The sequence below is a fragment of the Dendrobium catenatum genome, unplaced genomic scaffold (genome assembly GCF_001605985.2).
Source record: "Dendrobium catenatum unplaced genomic scaffold, ASM160598v2 fragScaff_scaffold_1056, whole genome shotgun sequence".
Lineage (NCBI taxonomy): Eukaryota > Viridiplantae > Streptophyta > Magnoliopsida > Asparagales > Orchidaceae > Dendrobium > Dendrobium catenatum.
This window is the reverse complement of record NW_021319518.1, coordinates 282353-302293: the sequence shown is the minus strand read 5'-3', so window position 1 is coordinate 302293 and position 19941 is coordinate 282353. Positions and strand designations below refer to the sequence as shown.

At 35.2% G+C, this 19941-nt stretch overlaps 1 protein-coding gene across 7 annotated transcripts in view; it reads left to right on the top strand.

Moving 5' to 3' along the window:
* LOC110110834 (mitotic spindle checkpoint protein MAD1) overlaps positions 1–19941 on the top strand; it is a 95964-nt gene that overhangs the window by 34803 nt on the left and 41220 nt on the right. For all 7 annotated transcript variants that reach the window (XM_028698092.1, XM_028698089.1, XM_028698090.1 and 4 more), the window contains one exon: positions 2858–3020. In XM_028698092.1, the coding sequence (XP_028553925.1) occupies positions 2858–3020 (163 nt within the window). The remainder of the gene's footprint in view (positions 1–2857; positions 3021–19941) is intronic.

Below are 19941 nucleotides of genomic sequence, written 5' to 3'. Positions count from 1 at the left end.
ACATCGAGGGAGAAAATAATATAACTGGCTAACTTCTTGACGATTGTTAGTTGACTATAAATCAACAAATCTAATAAAGGGAAAACCCTTTAAAAAATAAATCAATATGAAAAATATGCCAACAAATATCAATGGAAAATGATATATGAATTCAAAAGAAGAACAGAAAAGAAAGCTCTATCTTTAAGAACAAAATTAATTTTTACGTGGATTTACAATTGATAATCAAAATTTCTAACTATCAAGTAAAATTGAAGCGCATGACATTTAGTTATATAAAAATGTTATGCCATGTGCACTTTAATGTAGACTACAGAAATAATGAACATCTATATCCAAATAACTCATAAAAGAAAGGAACAATCAAACAAAATAGACTTAAAACTTAAAAGCACAAAAAAATTACCAAATTGACATATTAATCATGATAAGATGAAGTAAAATTTTATTTTGATCCTCTTCCCATAGCAATAAATTTTATTGGATCAAGAAAACAAATTAATAGTTAACACTACATGCACATGATTATAATCATTAAAAAATTAATAATATGATAAAATAGAAAATGAATTTTATGATAAAATTATATTTAAAATTATAAAATTATTTCTATTACTTTATTTAAAAATAAAGTTAAAATCAGCTTAACAGGTTTATACACTTCTGTTATTCTTTGTCTTGTAACAAAAAATATACTTTCTTTAATTTTTTTTATATTTAGTTATGCCTAATATCTTATTATTATGATTTAATTTTATTTAAAATTAAATGATGGATCATTATTGACTTGTGAGCTATATATTTTAAAGGTACAATATGTTATGCATTTATAGTCACCCAGATATATATGATAAACTTACAAATATTCTATAATCATCATGAATAAGACAAATATTTTGTTATATCACATGAAGCGAGATATATCTTTTTATAATTGAAGACATACACATGATGCATGCAATAAAATCTAAGAGTTCAAGAAACATCACAATCTCAAAATTGTTTAACAAAGTTATTTATAAAATAACAATAAATATTTGCTATGATTTCATATTAAGTTGTCCCAAACATTTCTTGCAGCTACATTATTTGTTGTAGTTTGCTCATCCCAAAAACTTCATTAAGTTTGAGTGTCAAATATAATCAAATTTCTGATTTTTGGTATATAATTAAACATCTCATATAATTTTGAAAAACAAAATATATAATTTTAAAGAACAAAAATTTCTTGTATCTACATCATTTGATGTAGTTTGCTCATCCCAAAAACCTCATTAAGCTCGAATATCATCATTATATTTCTAATTTGATTGTATATAATTAAATATCTCTTATAATTTTTTAGCACAAAAAATATTCTAAATAAATAATCAATCTAAGTCTATATATTTTTATTACTTTAGCAAGAAGAACTCAAATCAAAGACTTTAGGATACTTGGAAGAAAAAGCTAAATCTAGTAATTGAGGGACTAAATTGGGGCAATGCGAAACTCTGGGACTAAATTGGACATTTATTGCTAGTTGGGGGACTATTTTAAGCTTTTACTCTTATGACATATTATGGAACACTAGATAGACATTTCAACATATGATGCTAATGACTAATTCAAAATTGCACTAACATAATGGACTGTGGTTACTCTTGTTCATCTAGATGCACAAAAAGAAAAGAATTAAGCGTAAGTGTAAAAACAAAAAATGTAATTAAAATTAAATGAAATGAGGATGATTAACTTTTATATTGAAATATAACAAATTAAGGAACTACACATTGCAATAACACTGTACAAAAATTGATGGATTCATTGTTGTATTATGAAAAAGCATGACTTTAATAAGAAAGCTATATAAATGAGCTGAATTTCTAGCAAATTTAACAACGTTTCTTCTTTCATTCACTTGTTGCTATCACCAAAGAAGGTAACAAAGAGAGAAAACACCACCTGAAGCAATATGCACAAATGCAATGCATTTAAGATCATTTTCTTTTTATGATTAAGCTACATACAACAAATTAATAGTTAATGACATGAGTTCTTGTGAAGCAGGAACATGTGCTTATGCAAAGTTTTGTATATTTTCATATACAAGAAATTTCCAATTCATATCCATTGATTATTTCAAAAAGAAGCTCATTACGAATAATAGAATAGTAATGATCTATCACTTGATGTAGTGAATAGATAGGAACACATTCCTTCTGAAGAACTAAATATAGGTAAACATAATAATAATAGATTAAGGGTGAGAAGGAAAATTGATAGTGTCACACTTCATTAATTTATGAAAGATAAAAAAAATTCCATGAATTAAGTGAGAAGAATAACAATTGGTCATTTTTGTAAATATCTATTCCAGTCAAACCCTATAATTGATGCAAAAATAAATTATATTGTGTGCTTGAAATCCATATATAAATGATTGGCAATCACCATGATAAAGAAAAAAAATCTTATAAAAGCTGATTAAAAAATCTTATATTTGTTTTCAAGATAATCCATCTTGAGATACAATAATCAAAATACAAGATTTATTTTTCCAGGAAGTTTTTGTTAGTATCTGCTAAGATTTATCTCAGGTCAGCATGCCTCAAGGAATATATATCTTGGGCTTAAATTGCAGACCCTCAGATCCATATACTTTTGTGTTTTATTCCGTTCGGTCTAGAAGACCCTTTTTTGACATTCTGAAGCCTTGTTTTGTAGAAATTCGGATTAGAGAATAAGTTTAACACTTTCAATTAGTATACTTGATTTGTTTTTCTTTTATTATATACAATATGGTCATACCTAAGCTTACAACTTGGATGAAGGATGGAACTCAGTTTCATAACTTGTCTTTTATTGTCCTTTTCAGCTCGGACATGGTGATTACTCAGCAGCAAATACGAAAGTACTGCGGATGGTGAATTCTTTAGGCATTGATAATGAAGCAAAGTGCACTATAGAAATCTTGCGTGCTGAACTCCAGAAAGCTAAGGCAAAGTTGCAAGCTATTGAAGAGCTAAGTGGACAATCAGGTATTATGTTGTCTTGTTTATGCTTGCTGCAGTGAATAACAATGAGATGGCATCCTTAAAATATTGTTTCCAAGTTCTCTTATTATCATTGTGCTTCTGATGTCTGCAGGAAGAAAGGAATATGTGTAAATTATTGTAGTAAATCTTACTTGAAGTGTATAGTTGCCTCTAGTAAAGTCAGCAATGCTATAAACCAGAGTAACTAGTGATGTGTGACAAAATGCATTACAAATGAAAAATTAAGTGTGATTATATTAAATATAATACAAGCATATGTTTTTAGAATAATTCTTGATGAATGTCAATGATTTCAGAGTTAAATATTTCAATTTATACTTGAAGCTTATTTGATTGCATTTACTATGAAATGCAAGTGAAAAGTGATTGAAGTGGACCACTGTCTTTCGGATTCATGGCAAAAATGTCAAGTGACATCTTCCCATAGAAAAGTACAATTCTTAGTAGTTTGACTTCAGATTCATATGGGATCAGATTTACACTTTTAGGAGTTATTAAAGATGAAAGTTTGCCTTATGATGGAAGTATACTGCGACTAGCATATGCATACAGGCATAAAGCTGATGCATAAAGAAAAGCTCATTTATTACATTATGTATTATAATATTCATTAACATACAGCATGTATACATAATGCTTAATTTATTAGCTTATTTACGTAATACGATATATAATTCAGTGGATATGCTGTAGGAAAGCGCACAATTATTGGTTTGGATTTTCAATGAAAAATGTGCCAGAAATCTCAAAGGACTTTCTGGTCAGTTTTATGTTGGAAAATTATCCAGGTTCAAGTGACAGATTTTTCAGAAGAAAATCCATCGAAATCCTACTGTCTTATCTTCTCTTGGTCGACCCTCTTCTCTTGGCCCTGCCCCATATAAAAATTCCTCAATTATCTAGGGGTATTCCACACAACGTTGGCCACCAATCACAACAATTGAAAGCCTTGGATATTACAGCTAAAGCTTGAACATTAGCAATTTCACCATAAGCATTTTTTGAGACTTCAATCTTTGGAACTTATGATTGATGGATCTATCATTCATCTACTGTGATTTTGGTCTTGGTTAGTATTCATTATTTCTGACTTAATAAAATTAAAGAAAAAATTAGAGAATCTTGAATGATTGTGATAATCCTATGATATGCTTCATCTAGTTGTCTGTACCTATAAAAATGAACTATTATCATTGTGAGAGCCTACTCTCTTAAGCCTGTATTGAGTGAAATCATTTTTAAGGCAGTGTTCCGCATATAAATCAACAAACAACTTTGAATGGTAACCCACATATTGGTTCCAACCTTATATTGCTTTGGACTAACTTGTAATTTATTTCAGGAAGCTTATTTTGCAGATTAATGATATTAGCTTGCCCAAAAAACTTACTGCTAAAGCCTTCAAATTTTTTAAATACATGCAGAACACATTATCTTGCATTAAGAATCTTATGCGAATTGTCCTTGAATATTATGCCACCCAAGTTAGTGTCTATGGATCAACATGAGGTTATAACCAAAATTGTAGAATGTCGTCAAGGGTACTTAAATTTCAAGCCTCGGTTCAAATTCTGCTATATTCATTTCTCAATATCAAAATCAAAATTTCTCTCTCTATATATGTATGTATATATATGGGCATCAGATCCAAAGCGTTGTCTTCCATAAGAATGCTTGGGATAAAAACAGGATAGTCTCACTCTTAAATATATTTTACTTCATTTTGACAGATTGAGAATGCAAACAAAAAAAAAAAAGTGGAGAAATTTAGGAAGTTGCTTTAGATAGAAATCTCACTCATCTTAGGCACCTAATGATACCTTGGAACTTGCGTGTTTGAAAGGATTGGTTGAACTTGAGTCGGGAGATTAGTCACTGTTCTGCAATGTGAATTGGACTTAGTTTTATTGGTAAAGTTGCCTACTTCAACCTCTTCCTAAGATCCCGTTTTAGCAGGAACTCCATGCACTGGTATGCCTCTTTACTTAGTTCTGTGGTGAGTTTTATTAGTTTTTGCATACTTATGTTATTATTAAAAGAACATTAGCTATTGTGTTACAAAGTGGTAATATTTTCTTCATTTCACAGACTACATTTCCATAGTAGTTTGGAGCCCCTCACAGTAAAATCGGGCGAAATTGGTCAAAATCAACGACCGACATCCAAAAAATGACGTGCGATGCCGCCTAAATGATGTCCAATCGCAAAATGGGCTTCGTCATTGCGTTCAGAACGTTTGAGTAATCTATAAACGACCGTAATTTCGCCTAAAGATTTTCATACCAGAAAATCAGAGCGAACCCTAAGGCGACGTCGGACGCAAATCAAGGAAAAATGAATTTTTATGTTGTTCTATTATCTTTGTAATAATAAATTATTATTATTATTATTGTTAAAAAATAGAAAATGTACATCGTACCCGCTATTTGATGCTGACGCCGACGCCGCCCAAATCCCACGATCTCTGCTCAGTTTGCGCTCTTGCTCACGAGAAATTATTCTGTGTGGAATCCGATCACATAGATGTGTTCGGCCGCGAATAAATTCATTACGCGTGGCGTGTCTACGTGGAAAGTAAGGCCCAACCCGTTTGTCATTTCGGACCTACTGCAGACGAAAAGACCGAAGGCCCGCCCAGTAAATGTAATGAAAAAGGCGAAAATTTTTAACAGTTTCGAAATTCCACATTTCGGCCATTCGCTCCAGTACTCCCGAGCTTCCTGCAAATAAAATCTTCTGAAAAAATCCAGCAATCTCTTTTGCTCATCATGGAGGATTCATCTGCAAAGAGAAAGGTGCGTATATTCTTACATTGACATAAAATGAACTACAGATATCTTTGGTATTCAATGCGTATTTGCTGAAGAAACCAAAAAATAAAATAAAATCATTCCGAGTAACTATAAAAGATTATATTTATCTCACCATTTTCGTTCTTTCTGCGTATTTTCTTTGTATACAACGTGTATAATCTGCGTAAATTTCGCTTATTTGCTGCGTATATGTTGAAGACAAACCCTAACAATTTTTAATAAATACTTTGGATCTTTAAATCATAAAACTAAACCTCCAATAAAGAAAAACGATTAGTGTAAAAACCCTAGATTTCTGCTGATATTTTTCGTATATTTTGCATAGATTGCGTTTACACTGCGTATAGTATGCGTATAATATGCTTATACTATGCGTACACGTTGCATATACTATGCGTATAATATGTGTATGCTCTGCGTATTTTATTGCGTTTTATATGCGTACGTGATGCGTATAAACTTCTTCTCTAAATTAATTTTAGTTTTTTATTTTACGCAGATTTACGTCCGTCCTATATCTTATAGATGCTATGTTTCGACATTTAAAACAATGTGCGATACTTTTTCCGAGATAATTCCTATTGAAATTGAAGAAAAATTGAAGGACCTGAATATTTACCAATTTCTTCATTTTCCTGGATTTGAGCAAAACGCCCCACTAATCTACCAACTGCTGACAATGTGGAGTATTGAAAAGCAAAGCTTTATTATAGAGGGCCATGTTGTACCTTTCACAGCTGATGAAGTGGCCCTCCTTACTGGTCTGCCAAACAGAGGTGAGGAGTTTACCTGGATGATCTTGCCCACTTCAACAATCACTTCAAATGATATTAAGAGTGAAATGTTTGAGTTGACTCGAGAAAGCGCCCCACATACTATGTTGAGAACTTTTATTATGTATTTATGCTCAAATTTATTTTTCCAACAAAGCAACTTTAAAGTTCTTAAGATGTTAAAGACAATAGCAAATAATGTTGATGATTTTTTATCAATTAACTGGGCATGGTCAATTTGGGAATGCCTGGTTGAAGATTTTAATAGTGTATCTTTGAAGATCTCAAAGAACAGGCCAGCGGGTTATGTCAATGGATTTGTGCCATTGTTAATTGTGAGTGCTAAAACAATTCTAATCAAACATTAAATTTTACTAAATGATTTGCTAAAACTTACTGAGAATATCTCAATTTTATGCAGGTTTGGTTCCTGGAGCACACTTCCATTCATCTCCCGAAGTACCCTGACAGAACGCCCCGTTTTCTTCGATGGGGTGATGACATTGTATATAACACTGAGAAGACTGCTAAATTATTTGTTAATTTAAAGAGAAGACAGATATATATTGTGAATAGTTTTATATATTGCTTATTTATTGCGTACGGTTTACGTATATATTGCATACGTGTTGCGTATATATTGCGTGAACCTTGCATATTCATTGCGTATAGATTGCGTATAGTATTGCGTATTTATTACAGATTAATTTTTCACATATTTTTGTTGACATCCAAGGAGTTACCCCTGAAGAATCTAATCTCTTGGGTATAAAGAAATATCCATCAACCCCTCTTTCACTCATTCAAACTAACACTATAACATCATCTCCCCTCACAATCTCCTTAGCAACCCGATCCCAAATCCAACTTGAAAACCCAACCCCAATCATTAGATGATCTTGAAAAGAAAGTAATAAAGATTATGCAGGAGTCCATGGTCAAACTCTTCCAAGAATTTGAAGTTAGGATGAGCAAGAATTTTGAACAAATTATGAGAAGAATTGATCTTATTGATGACAAGCTCAGAGATTGCATTCTTCAAGGAATTCTTAAGCCTTATGAGCAAGCTCCTCTCTCCTCATCATTCATTCCCCATACAATTCCATCCCCCAAGAACATTCGGATATCATCTGAACACACCAAGACCGAAGCCCCAGAAAAAATCAATGATGCTGAGATGACCCAGGCTACTGAAAGGGTTAACAAAAAGAAGAAATTAAAGAGAAAATCAGAAAGGGTTTACAAAAAGCAGAAAAGGGTACACCACATCCAAGAAGAACCTGCCCAAGAAGAAACTACCAAAGAAGTTCCCCCCCAAGAAGAACCTACCAAAGAAGTTCCACAACAAGCACCTGCCAAAGAAGCTCCCCAAGAAGAACCTGCCAAAGAAGCTCCCCAAGAAGAACCTGCCAAAGAAGCTCCCCCCCAAGAAGAACCTGCCAAAGAAGCTCCCCCCAAGAAGAACCTTCCAAAGAAGCTCCCCCTAAAAAGAATATGACTTGCGTAACCAATGCGTACTGTGTGCGTAATCTTTGCGTACGGATTGTGTATAACTTGTGTTTTATATGTGTACCTAATGCGTATTTTTTAATGATTGATTTCAGTAGCAAAGAAATATTTCAAGCTGGGAACGTTATAATTTCAAGACGGGGGATGGACGAAATATTATCCGATTCATACCTTGACAATGATCATATTGATTCCTTTGCCATTTTATTAACTAAGAAGTCTAAAATTTCATCAGAAATGTATCATAAATTTCTATACATCTCACTAATGTATTGGGTTAGTATACTAGTTTATTTGATATATAATTAAATATTTTGACGATTTTATTCTTATATCTAATTCTTGCAGCATTACAACGTGAAGGATGAAAGTTCAAAATTGTTCATCGAACACGTAAACTATAGTTCTGTTCATTCATGTAACTTTATAATTAATCCAATTATTGACGGTTCGCACTGGACCCTTCTGGTTGGTTACCGAAATCAGAAAAAGTAGGAATTTTACGATTCTGTACCCAACCCTATGCATAGAAGTGTTGCTATAAAGATTGTGAGTTTGATTGTAAGCTTATATTTTAGGGAAAATTTCGAAATTATTTTTCAGTGAACTAAATTCTATTCCATATATTGTTCAGATTGCAAGCTTATATAGGGATTGCAAAAAAGCTTTTTGTTGATAATATCAAAAAATGGAGTTTCAAGACAATGAAGAATGTACCAACTCAGTCCAACAATACAGATTGCAGAATGTTTGTTTGCAAATACATGGAAAACATTATTCGGCAAAAGAACTAAAATTGGACAGAGAGTCAAGATTGGCAGGAAAAAATGCCAATGTATAGGGCAGAATTCGCCTACGGATTGTTTTGTGCTTCGTTGAAATGAACTTTTTATATTTTATTTTTGTGTAAATAACTGATATATGTAAATTATCTATGCATAAAATATAAAAAAGTTTTCATGTGGGTATGCAAAGTACGCACTTTATACGGTTGTCATACGCATGTAGTACGCGTTTAAGACGCATTGCATACGCAATCCATACGCAAATGACAGTTCTTGATTTTTTCTCATAAAAATTTAATTAATTCGTACTTAATTGATTCGATGCATTCCTTCGGTTTGAATCATTCAAGTACTCATTTTAGCATCGTTGTATAATGATTATAAAAAATTTCATAATAATGAGATTTTGTGTTAGTATACACCTTTGTGCTACACAAGTGATGGTTCTAGAGTGTGGGTGTTATGCTTCAATGGTTGGGCATTCATTAGAGTATTTGGAGAATCAAAGTTTTTTTGGAATGATTCGCCTCGTCAATACAACAATCAGGGAGCGTTGTATATAAGATTTCTCACCATTGAATTCTCACCATTGAAACCTCATTCCATTCGATTAAAAAAGTTTTCATGTGGGTATGCAAAGTACGCACTCGATACGCATTGAGTACGCATTTAAGACGCATTGCATACGCAATATATATGCAAATAATAGTACTTGGTTTTTTAGTACAAAAATTTAATTAATTCGAACTTAAATGATTCGATGCATTCCTTCGGTTTGAATCATTCAAGTACCATTTTAGCATCATTGTATAATGATTATAAAAAATCTCACAATAATGAGACTTTGTGTTAGTGTACACCCTTGGGCTACACAAGTGATGGTTCTAGAGTGTGGGTGTTATGCTTAAATGGTTGGGCATTCATTGGAGTATATGGAGAATCATAGTTTTTTTGGAATGCTTCGCTCGTCAATATAACAATCAGGGAGCGTTGGATATAGGGTTTCTCACCATTGAAACCTCATTCCATTCGATTAAGAAGGTTTTCATGTGGGTATGCAAAGTACGCACTCAATACGCATGGAGTACGCGTTTAAGATGCATTGCATACGCAATCCATACGCAAATGGCGGTTCTTGATTTTTTCTCACAAAAATTTAATTAATTTGAACTTAAATGATTCGATGCATTCCTTCGGTTTGAATCATTCAAGTACTCATTTTAGCATCGTTGTATAATGATTATAAAAAATCTCACAATAATGAGACTTTGTGTTAGTGTACACCTTTGTGCTACACAAGTGATGGTTCTAGAGTATGGGTGTTATGCTTCAATGGTTGGACATTCATTGGAGTATATGGAGAATCAAAGTTTTTTTGGAATGCTTCGCCTCGTCAATACAACAATCAGGGAGCATTGCATATAGGGTTTCTCACCATTGAAACCTCATTCCATTCGATTAAGAAGGTTTTTATGTGGGTATGCAAAGTACGCACTCGATACGCATTGAGTTCGCGTTTAAGACGCATTGCATACGCAATATATACGCAAATAACAGTTCTTGGTTTTTTAGCACAAAAATTTAATTAATTCTAACTTAAATGATTCGATGCATTCCTTCGGTTTGAATCATTCAAGTACTCATTTTAGCATCGTTGTATAATGATTATAAAAAATCTCACAATAATGAGACTTTGTGTTAGTGTACACCCTTGTGCTACACAAGTGATGGTTCTAGAGTGTGGGTGTTATGCTTCAATGGTTGGGCATTCATTGGAGTATATGTAGAATCAAAGTTTTTTTGGAATACTTCGCCTCGTCAATACAACAATCAGGGAGCGTTGCATATAGGGGTTTCTCACCATTGAATTCTCACCATTGAAACCTCATTCCATTCGATTAAGAAGGTTTTCATGTGGGTATGCAAAGTACACCCTCGATACGCTTTGAGTACGCGTTTAAGATGCATTGCATACACATATATACGCAAACAACAGTTCTTGGTTTTTTAGCACAAAAATTTAATTAATTCGAACTTAAATGATTCGATGCATTCCTCGGTTTGAATCATTCAAGTACTCATTTTAGCATCGTTGTATAATGATTATAAAAAAGCTCACAATAATGAGACTTTGTGTTAGTGTACACCCTTGTGCTACACAAGTGATGGTTCTAGAGTGTGGGTGTTATGCTTCAATGGTTGGGCATTCATTGGAGTATATGGAGAATCAAAGTTTTTTTGGAATGCTTCGCCTCGTCAATACAACAATCAGGGAGCGTTGCATATAGGGTTTCTCACCATTGAATTCTCACTATTAAAACCTCATTCAATTCGATTAAGAAGGTTTTCATGTGGGTATGCAAAGTACACACTCGATACGCTTTGAGTACGCGTTTAAGACGCATTGCATACACATATATACGCAAACAACAGTTCTTGATTTTTTAGCACAAAAATTTAATTAATTCGAACTTAAATGATTCGATGCATTTCTTGGTTTGAATCATTCAAGTACTCATTTTAGCATCGTTGTATAATGATTATAAAAAACTTTACAATAATGAGACTTAGTGTACACCATTGAGCTACACAAGTGATGGTTCTAGAGTGTGGGTGTTATGGTTCAATGGTTGGGCATTCATTGGAGTATATGGAGAATCAAAGTTTTTTTGGAATGCTTCGCCTCGTCAATACAATAACCAGGGAGCGTTGGATATAGGGTTTCTCACCATTGAAACCTCATTCCATTCGATTAAGAAGGTTTTCATCTGGGTATGCAAAGTACGCACTTAATACGCATGGAGTACGCGTTTAAGACGCATTGCATACGCAAATTGTACTTCCTATTTTTTCTCACAAAAATTTAATTAATTCGAACTTAATTAATTCGATGCATTCCTTCGGTTTGAATCATTCAAGTACTCATTTTAGCATCGTTGTATAATGATTATAAAAAATCTCACAATAATGAGACTTTGTGTTAAAAATTTCATAATAGATTATAAAAAATTTCATAATAATGGAAAATAGATTACTTTTTTCAGAAACATAGAAAATACGATCTGTTTGCGTTTTGTATACGCGCTGTATACGCAGGCCATACACAAATCAAAATTAACAGCTAAAGCAAATACTCTTTATTAAATAAACATCTTATCAACAAATATTCTTACAAATATCCATCATACAAATATCCATCATACAAATATTCTTATAACATAGAATTTTCTGATTTGATGATATCCATCATCAACTTCTGGTATGTGGCTGATGGCTTTTTTGAACGTATACCTTTTATGTGTTCCATTGTGAAGCATTTGGGTATGCTCGTGAAATTAGAATGCTTTGCTCGCTTTACTGATGGCTGACTGGACGGTTCCCCGGCTATGAAATCGTCTGTCAAGCACTCAGGCATGCTTGTGAACTGCTGTACTGATGCCTGACTAGACGGGCATGCTTGTGATATGAAGTCCTCAGTTAACCATTCGGGCATGCTTGTGAAATTGTACTGCTTAGCTGGAGATGGCTGACTGGAATGTACACCATTTGTCATTTCCTCAGTGAAGCATTCAGACATGCTTGCGAAATTTCACTGCTGAGCTGATGGTTGCTTGGAGTGTACAGAGTTTATGAAATCCTCCATTAAGCATTCGGGCATGCTTGAATGAGTCTCAATTTTTGTTGTGTATTTCTTCACTGGTGGTTTCCCTGTTAAAAAAATTAATAACAATATTTCACAATAGACAATAAATCAAAATAGTCAGAAAATAAAATCATACTTTTTGTCTTCTTTTCCCAGTGGCTTTTCAACCTAGCATTGGATATGACTTTAGGCCTACGCTTTAGAGGGTCTTTCACTTGTACACTGCCACCCTGTGTAGACTTGTATGTCTTTCTCTTCCCAAAAACAACCAAATCGAGTTTTTCAGATTTATCATTCATCGCAACCAATAAGAATTCTTCACCACCCTCATTCAGCTGCGCTCGTGTGCTCATTTCATATGCAAACCTGCTGATATAATTTCTGAATATGAATCCACTGCTAGCTTCAGAGCTATTCTGAGAATTCTCTTTCAAATTTAGACTAGAATATATATCTTGTCGAGCTCGTGCTGACCATCACAACAGTAGGTACTTCTCGAGGATTTTCCCAATAGCCATTTGCCTCAAAACTATTATGCAGTGAGAACACAATAAACCCATCGTTTCAAACTTTCTGCAGGAGCATTGAATGTTACCATTTTGTGCATCAAAATCAACAACCCATGGTTTAGAGTGATCCTTTTTCTCTGTGTAATAGACAAAAAAAAATTGAAGAATCACTAGACTCAAGTTCTACACTCATTACACCAACACCTTGTAAAATTTCTTGTTCAAAAAAATAAATATATTTTCTTTGAATAAAATTGAGCAGCTTGCTTTAATATTGAGCAGTTTTTTATTACAGGTTCTATTTCAGACTGGCTACATCTATAATTCTCATCCTGTTCATTCCGGCGCCAATTCCTCATCACCTTCTCTAAACCTAGAAAGCAATCAGTTATAGAACTTGTGGGCTTAGAAATGCTATGACACACATATTAGTATACTCGCTATGTTGTGTGGATAGAATGTCCATTCTAAAACAATCCTTATTGAAGGCTGTTGACCACTTATTCCTTATCGTATAAAGATCCTGCAACCAAACATGATCTTGGAGGTTCCCTTGTATGATCAATTCAGCCCATGCATTTTCAAACTCCTCATAGTCACATCTGCTCAAACACTTATTGAAGAGGCCTTTGACTTTATTGTTGGTATTGTAGCACGATACTTTTGATGGAGCCTTCTTACGGATATGCCATTGGCACAATCTATGACGACTTTGAGGTAGTGCAACTTCTATGGCCCTAGCCATTGCCTGGTCTTGATCTGTATATATTATTTTTGGCTGTTTATCACCCATGATTCGAACAAAAGTTATAAACACCCACGTAAATGATTCAATTGTCTCTTCAGACAAGAAGGCCACCCCAAGCAAAATGTTTTGCCAATGATTGTTAACCCCGACAAATGGTGTGCATACCAAATTATACTTATTCAACCTATAACTTGTATAAAAAATTACCACATCACCAAAGCAGTCATAATCTATCTTACCAATCCCATCAACCCAAAAAAAATTTAACAATCTATCAAATTCATCCTTCTGGACATCCCAAGAGAACATGTTATCATTAAGTTGACGTTCTTTAAATAACTCAATCAAAGTATTAGTGTCCCCAAGTTCAATCTTTGCTCTTTTTATTTTTTGAATAAAGTTGTACACATCCCTCCTTGTGAATCCAATATTTTCGACATCTCCAACTTCATCAGCAAGGAAGGAAAATGCATCAATGGTTCTTATCCCAGCATCTGTCATTGATTTAAGAACAGAAGCTTTTTCATCACACATATTCCTGCATGATCTAAGAAGATGTCGGTCTTCTGGCCTAGGCAAATCATGATTGTGATTTTCAATAAATTTTTTCACCTTCCAATATCCACCTTCATCCACTGTAAATCTAATCATAGCTGGACAACCAGTTTGGGGATCTGATCTTCGATATTTCCTTTGGATATTAAGATCAGACAACTTCTTGAAACCAGCTTTTGAACAAACAAAATCCTTGGATTTTAAATTTCTGGAATTGGGCCAGTAACTGTAATGATCCTTACGAACACTAAAACCAAGATTATATCCATACTTACGATAAGCCTCGTATGCCTCTTTCTCATTAACATAAACATCCTGATAAATAAGCAATAAATAAATTATCCAATACGAAACCAATACGCAGTAATTAAGCAAAGCAATACGCAACCAATACGCAATAAAAACATAACATATGCGCAATTAATACGCAATGTATACCAATTCAATACGCACATAATACTCAATGTATATCAAACAGATAAGCAATATATACGCAATTAATACGCAACAAAGCTTTGCAATAAGAAAATCGAACTACAAATTCGTTATTGTACCCTAGCTCAATAATACTATAAAAGAAGGGAACATCGAGTCTTCTTTTAAAATCAATTACAATTTAACATTATGTATATGGTTGATAATAATTACATCAAGAAGGGAACATCTAAAATATTTATACCCTAAAATAATTACATAAAAAAATGACTATGTAAAGAAATTTGATTGTAACATTGCTATAAAGAAAACTTGGAAGAAGGCTAAGTTTACCGATAAGCTGAACTTTTAGTCAAGTCGCACTGGTTCTACGTGTTCTGCTTCATGTGCACTTGTTTCCTGGACGTTGGCATTCTCCAGGTTATCGGCTTCCTCCGAGACCTGCGAAAATATTGTCTGCTCATAAAAACCAACATCCTCCTCCAGATCCAGATCAATCTCCATCTTCATCGGCATTTTTTCTGCGAAAATTTTGGCCATAAGCGTTATATATTGCAGTGATTCGCGCCTTAAATTCTGAAAAAATAAGCGCCAAACTAAATTTAACGTTATCTCCCGGGTCGGGTTGAAAGACGGGTCGGGTTTACGAGGCTTACGCAAGTCAATTGACTTTTTAATCCTTTCCACGTAAGCAATCGAACACATCTTTGTGATCGGATTCCACACAGAATAATTTCTCCTTGCTCACGTCTTTAAAACGATAATGAAGAGGACTTCATTGTTTCCTGTTCGTCCATGCTCTATGCCTTTTCTTCCACTATCGATCGAGCACACATGCACCCTTCCTCCCTGCCTGAATGTCCGATTCGATCACCCAATCGAACCTAGCTACACTCTTCAACCTTCGATCCTCTTTCCTCCCATCTCTGCTTCCACGCCCAAGATCCTATCCTGATTCCCTCAAGCCATAGCCCGATTCACATTACCTGTTCCAATCCCTGAGACACCCGCCGACTCCCTCGTATAGACGAAGGCCACAGACTTCTGATTGAATCAACCTCACACTAGTCGCATGATCTCTACCTGCTCTTGCCAATGCTTCCTGTGCCAATCTCCTGTATACGACAACTTGATCGAGCTCATTCGGCCGATCCTGATCCCAACCAAGCTCGATCGATTGCACTCCACTAGGCCAACTTTCGATCCTGAAACCCAGTCGAACACAACTGAGCTCTCCAGCCGCTCAATTTCATGATACAAGTCTTCGAACTGGATGCTGGCCTCTACTCCAACCTCCATAGTAGTAGTTCGCACACTTTTTGCACCCACAAAGCCTAGCCGATTGATCCGACTCCTGCCTCACACATTGCAATCAACCCTTCGACCGAACTTCTCTATGCCAACCCCGACACTCTCAGAAGCCACAAGACACGAGATCAACCCATTATAGCATGATCCCCTTTTCCTCAACCAAATGAGCCTCGTCCACTGAAGCCGCAGCTCCCAGACAAACAAACCTCAACCGAACAACTCCTGAGCTCACAACCTCTATCGAGTCCTCCTAACCAAGCTCGATCAATCGCACCCACCTGCCAATTCCGACTCCTCCACTTCAGCCAGCCATCGAACCCAGTGATCCCAATCCCAGTTCCCAATCACTACTAGCTGTCCCGATCTAATCCCATAGCAGCAGTTGACATTATCATCACTTTCTCTTCTCCAAATGCTTTCAACAACCCACTTCAACCAAATCCCACTTCAAAACCTCTACAACCAGCCTCCTCACTCAATAGCTTTACCAACCCGATTTACCCACTGAACACCTCTCAAGTCTCAACTCAACCTTTAATAGCACCATAACAGAGAGAGAGATCCTCTCCAAGTTTTCTCTAAGCTCTCTCTCTATACCTTTATTATTATTATATTATTATTATTAATTTGTATTATTATTTATTGTTGTTATTACTATTGTTTAAAAAAAATAACAAAAGCAAAAAATTTAAAAGAAAAAGAAAAGAGATTTTTTGTGCACATTTTCGTGGTTGCCGCCGTCGACTGTTATGCTAAGGTATAATGATTCTTCAAACACAAAAACTCCAAATCTCATTTTCGGCACTCACGGCGCACTGGGGGACCACCTATGCACGCGTTCTTTTAGCATGGTGGGATGGATTCCAATGCGACGTTTGCGGCGAGGCGGGTAAGTCTTGTACACGTCTTTGTTGACTTGATGGGCAGGCTAAGACTTCTTAAATTTCCCCTAAATATGGGACATGCTGGGAGGCTGTTGAAATTTGAACTGACAAGAGACTTGACTTTAACAAATCACAGGGAACAGAACTTGCAAAATAAATAACAGGGAATTTAACCTTAAACTTTTAAATGCACGATCAAATTGAAGATACAAAGCCTAAATTACGGTACAAGTCATTCAAATGATTAATCAATAAACTTATGATGGATAAATTGACAAACACCACTTACAAGCAAACATCAACAAGCAACAAATAACAAAATTGAGAAGAATATGGTGATCACATCACAAACCATGATCTGAAACACTCACTTATGGACAACAATAATTGATGCAAAATACTCCCCTCAATCATACTCACAAACAAGCAGGGACAACTGTTAACCTTTGTACAAAAGAACAAAGAAAATGGGAAAATCCTGCATACATAAATCTTACCCGTTGGATCCAAGAACTCGGCTGCAAATTCCGCTGAAATCAGCGCCGAATCGGTCTCTTCCCTCATATCCCGCATCTCGCCTCGATCCTGCTCCTTCCTCCGCCTTTAAAACGCGAACGAAGGGTTCGTTCCAGGAGCTCTTCTTCCCATGACAACTCCTTTCTCTCCCACGCGAACCCAAAGCCCCTCTTCCCAATGATACCACTCCTCCTACCTCAACCGAGCAAATCCCAATCTCCACTTGACTCCCGATCGGAACTCTCCAGACCCGATCTCCCTCCATATCCTCTTGCTTGTCTGGATGAGAGAGAGAGAGAGAGAGAGAGAGAGAGAGAGAGAGAGAGAGAGAGAGAGAGAGGTCGATCCACTTACCTGAAGGCTTCCATAGCTCCATCCTTGCCTTCTTCCTCTCGTCATCTTTACCTATAGCCGACCTCCTCAAGCCGGAAAGAGCAATCCCGCTCTCAAAGCCGCATACGACCCCTCCATCTGCTGTAGCGGATTCCCTCCTCTACCATATTAGTTATTCATTAAATATAACTAATTGTAATTAATTTATAATTAATTATAAGTTAAATATGATTAATTTATAATAATCCTAATTTAAGTATAATTAATTATATGATAAATGTAATTAATTATAATTAATTATAAATTATGTTTGATTAATTTGTAATTAATTTTAAGTTTAATATAATTAGTTTTAGTTTAAATATAACTAATTATATTTAATTTACCACTAATTATAAGTTAAAAAAATGATTATTTTCTCGTGGCTTGCAACGAGCCGGCAAACCCTCTACGCGCCCACGTAGCATTGTAGGGATGGAAACTGGCGCGGCGCTTGCGGCGATTTAATAATCCCTCTTCAATGCTAGCAACGAGCCGGCAAACCCCCTACGCGCTCAAGTAGCGTTGTAGGGAGCGAAACCGGTACGGCGCTTGCGGCGAAGGAGATAAAAAATGTGTTCTTTATTTTTATATAAGTACTCCCAATCGCTCACGTAGTGTTGAGGGGGAAAATTTGTGTTCTTTCTAACATGTGCTTTTCTTCTTATAAAAAAAAATCCTTAAACGCTCACGTAGTGGGCGGGGATAAAAAAAATACATTTGCAACCGCGGTGTCATTTTGATACCTACCTGAAGTGCTCACGTAGCGTCGAGGGGAAATGTTGCCTCTTGGTTTTTCCCCTAAACGGTGGAGACGCCGGGAGGCAGCCGAAATTTGGATCGAAAATTCAAGGACTTGGACAAATTCTGAGCTTGATTTGAACCTTAACTTGAGCTTAAAATCAAACTTAAATCAAGTTTAATCAAATGAAATTGAAATGAACAAGGTGAACTTTGCAGGATCAAGTCTAGATTTTTCAATTTTGCTTAATGTAATTTGTTATAATTTGAGTTGTATTTAAGTGATTTGAGTTGAGATGTTTAGATCCAACTTGAATTCCAAAGAGGAGAAGACATTCCTAAAAGGGTGAGTTTTCGTCCATTTGGAAGATCAAGTTTGGATGCTCTTCAAATATCCAAAGAGGAAAGATAACACCCCGTTCAAGGGGGAGTTTCTTTTCATTTGGATATTCGGAACCGACGAATCAAGATGCTCGTGAGAAGATAAAGAAGTGGATAACGAGAAGAATTTTAAATCTCAAAGTCACTTGAGTTCTAGGTTTAGAACCCGGTTTATTGTCAGTGGTGCCCGACCACTTTACTTTCAGCAGACCTTGGTTTGTAATAAGCAATGCAACTTTGCCTATGAATTTTATTAATTAATTTATTTATATTTCATGTTTGATGTGATTGCGTATAGAATTACATGCTTTTCGTAGTTTTTTGGCGTTTGTGTGCTGATTTTATTTTTTGTCTGGACTCGTAAGACTCGTGAGGGTGTGAAAATTTTTATACTCATAACTTTAAAAAGTTTAAGATTTTAGCGCGTATGAATAATATAAAAAGATAACAAATTTAGGGATTAGCCGGGGATCGACCCTGGGGTCGCATGCATATTTCTGCACTTCTTCCCTCCTTGCTTTAGACCCTTCTTCGCATGCGGGTCGAGTCCAGATAGTCTGACCTATGAGGACGAGGTGCCAGACCTGGTGAAGTCCAGTCTTCTAAAAAATTATTTTATAAGCCTGTTTTTTAACTTTCAAGCATACTTCATTAGAGGTTGTAAACCAGCATGCATTGCATTGTAAATAAATTAAAAGAGTCAAAATTTTAATTGCATTAGTCCTTAGCATCTCAAACCCAACATAAGTCTAAGGGGACAATTAGGATCCGCTCTAGATGTCAGTCCCGTTCTCAAAAATTTTTCTTAAATAACATCCTTACCACTTACATTAAAAGACCATACTCATAATTTTTAAAGCGCTTAGGTGGTTTAGCTGGCTCCCCAATCCTGGCCGGGGTAAGTCCAGATTTGCATTGCACTAGTTAG